Raw genomic sequence first — 1,136 nt, forward strand, 5'->3', positions numbered from 1 at the left:
GTGTACTGTATATAAGATTATTTATAAATAAACTTTCTTTCTCTGAAAAGTTACATACTGCAGCTTTTTTTTCATCCCTCTGTCTCGCGCGCACGCGCAGTCACACACACACACACACACACACACACACACACATCAGTAGTGCAGTTGTCATGGAGACACTAATTTATCTGACAGTTCAGACCCGTTTTCCCTTTTATTCTAATCTTACACACGTGTTTAGTAGCACACGCTGAAACACTCAAATAACGGTTTCCTACCTGTCATGTTACTCCTGATAAAGAGCGGTACGCGCTCTGTGTTGGTGTCTGCGTGTGTGTGTGTGTGCGTGTGCGTGCGTGCGTGCGTGCGTGTAAGTGCGCGCGCACTAAAATCCGATTTACAGGCAAGGACGACCTTTTGGTAAATAGAGGTCACGTGATCTCCAGCGCCCCTCCGTCACCGCGCGCATAAGAACCGCGATCTGAATATCGCATGATATTATTTATAATCGAGAGCAAATCGGAGGTGCACGTGAAAGAAACTTATAAACCAGGTCACGGAGGAAACCGCTGTAATGCGGAATAACACACGCGCTGTAGCGCAGATGGAAGGGGAGGGAACACCTGCGACACCTGGCGGCAAGTTGCGTCACTGCATCACTGTATCGTCATCGTCATCACTGCGTCACTGTATCGTCACGGTACGTTACTGCGGAGAGACAAACATCCGGGAACTTCACACTCTCTTCTCTGACCAGTACTGTTTCTCATTTACTACAACAATATTAATAATAAACTTATTACTGACATTCATTTATTCTACTTATAATATATATATATATAATATCGTTTTTTATCTTGAGTTAATTCTGCAAATTTAGTCCTAAAGTCTTGTCGGATATCGTTTAGTCATTTTTTTCCTGTATTTTTTATACTTTTTGCTCATATAAAAAATCCAAAGATAAATATTTAGACCAACTCGTAAATTACAACGTAAATGGAGTTTTAGAAAATCTCTGATCAGCATATTTCTCCTCCCTCATAGAAAATAACAAGCAGAATCCTAGATGTTTATTCTGTACTGCAGCAACATGAACAGAAATAAAAACACTGCACTCACATGCACACCATCAATATGTAGTAATGATTTCATCA

At 40.9% G+C, this 1,136-nt stretch overlaps 1 protein-coding gene across 3 annotated transcripts in view; it reads right to left on the reverse strand.

Moving 5' to 3' along the window:
* Nucleotides 1-561, reverse strand: part of LOC310729657 (glycogenin-1-like) — a 12,296-nt gene extending 11,735 nt beyond the window's left edge. The window contains exon 1 of one of the 3 annotated variants that reach the window (XM_083548106.1): nucleotides 261-561. In XM_083548106.1, the coding sequence (XP_083404232.1) occupies nucleotides 261-267 (7 nt within the window). In that variant the 5' untranslated portion in view covers nucleotides 268-561. The remainder of the gene's footprint in view (nucleotides 1-260) is intronic. The other 2 variants (XM_083548107.1, XM_083548108.1) reach the window with 2 other exon arrangements.
* Nucleotides 562-1,136: the final 575 nt, after the last annotated feature.

The sequence above is a fragment of the Silurus aristotelis genome (genome assembly GCF_946808225.1).
Source record: "Silurus aristotelis genome assembly, chromosome: 8".
NCBI lineage: Eukaryota > Metazoa > Chordata > Actinopteri > Siluriformes > Siluridae > Silurus > Silurus aristotelis.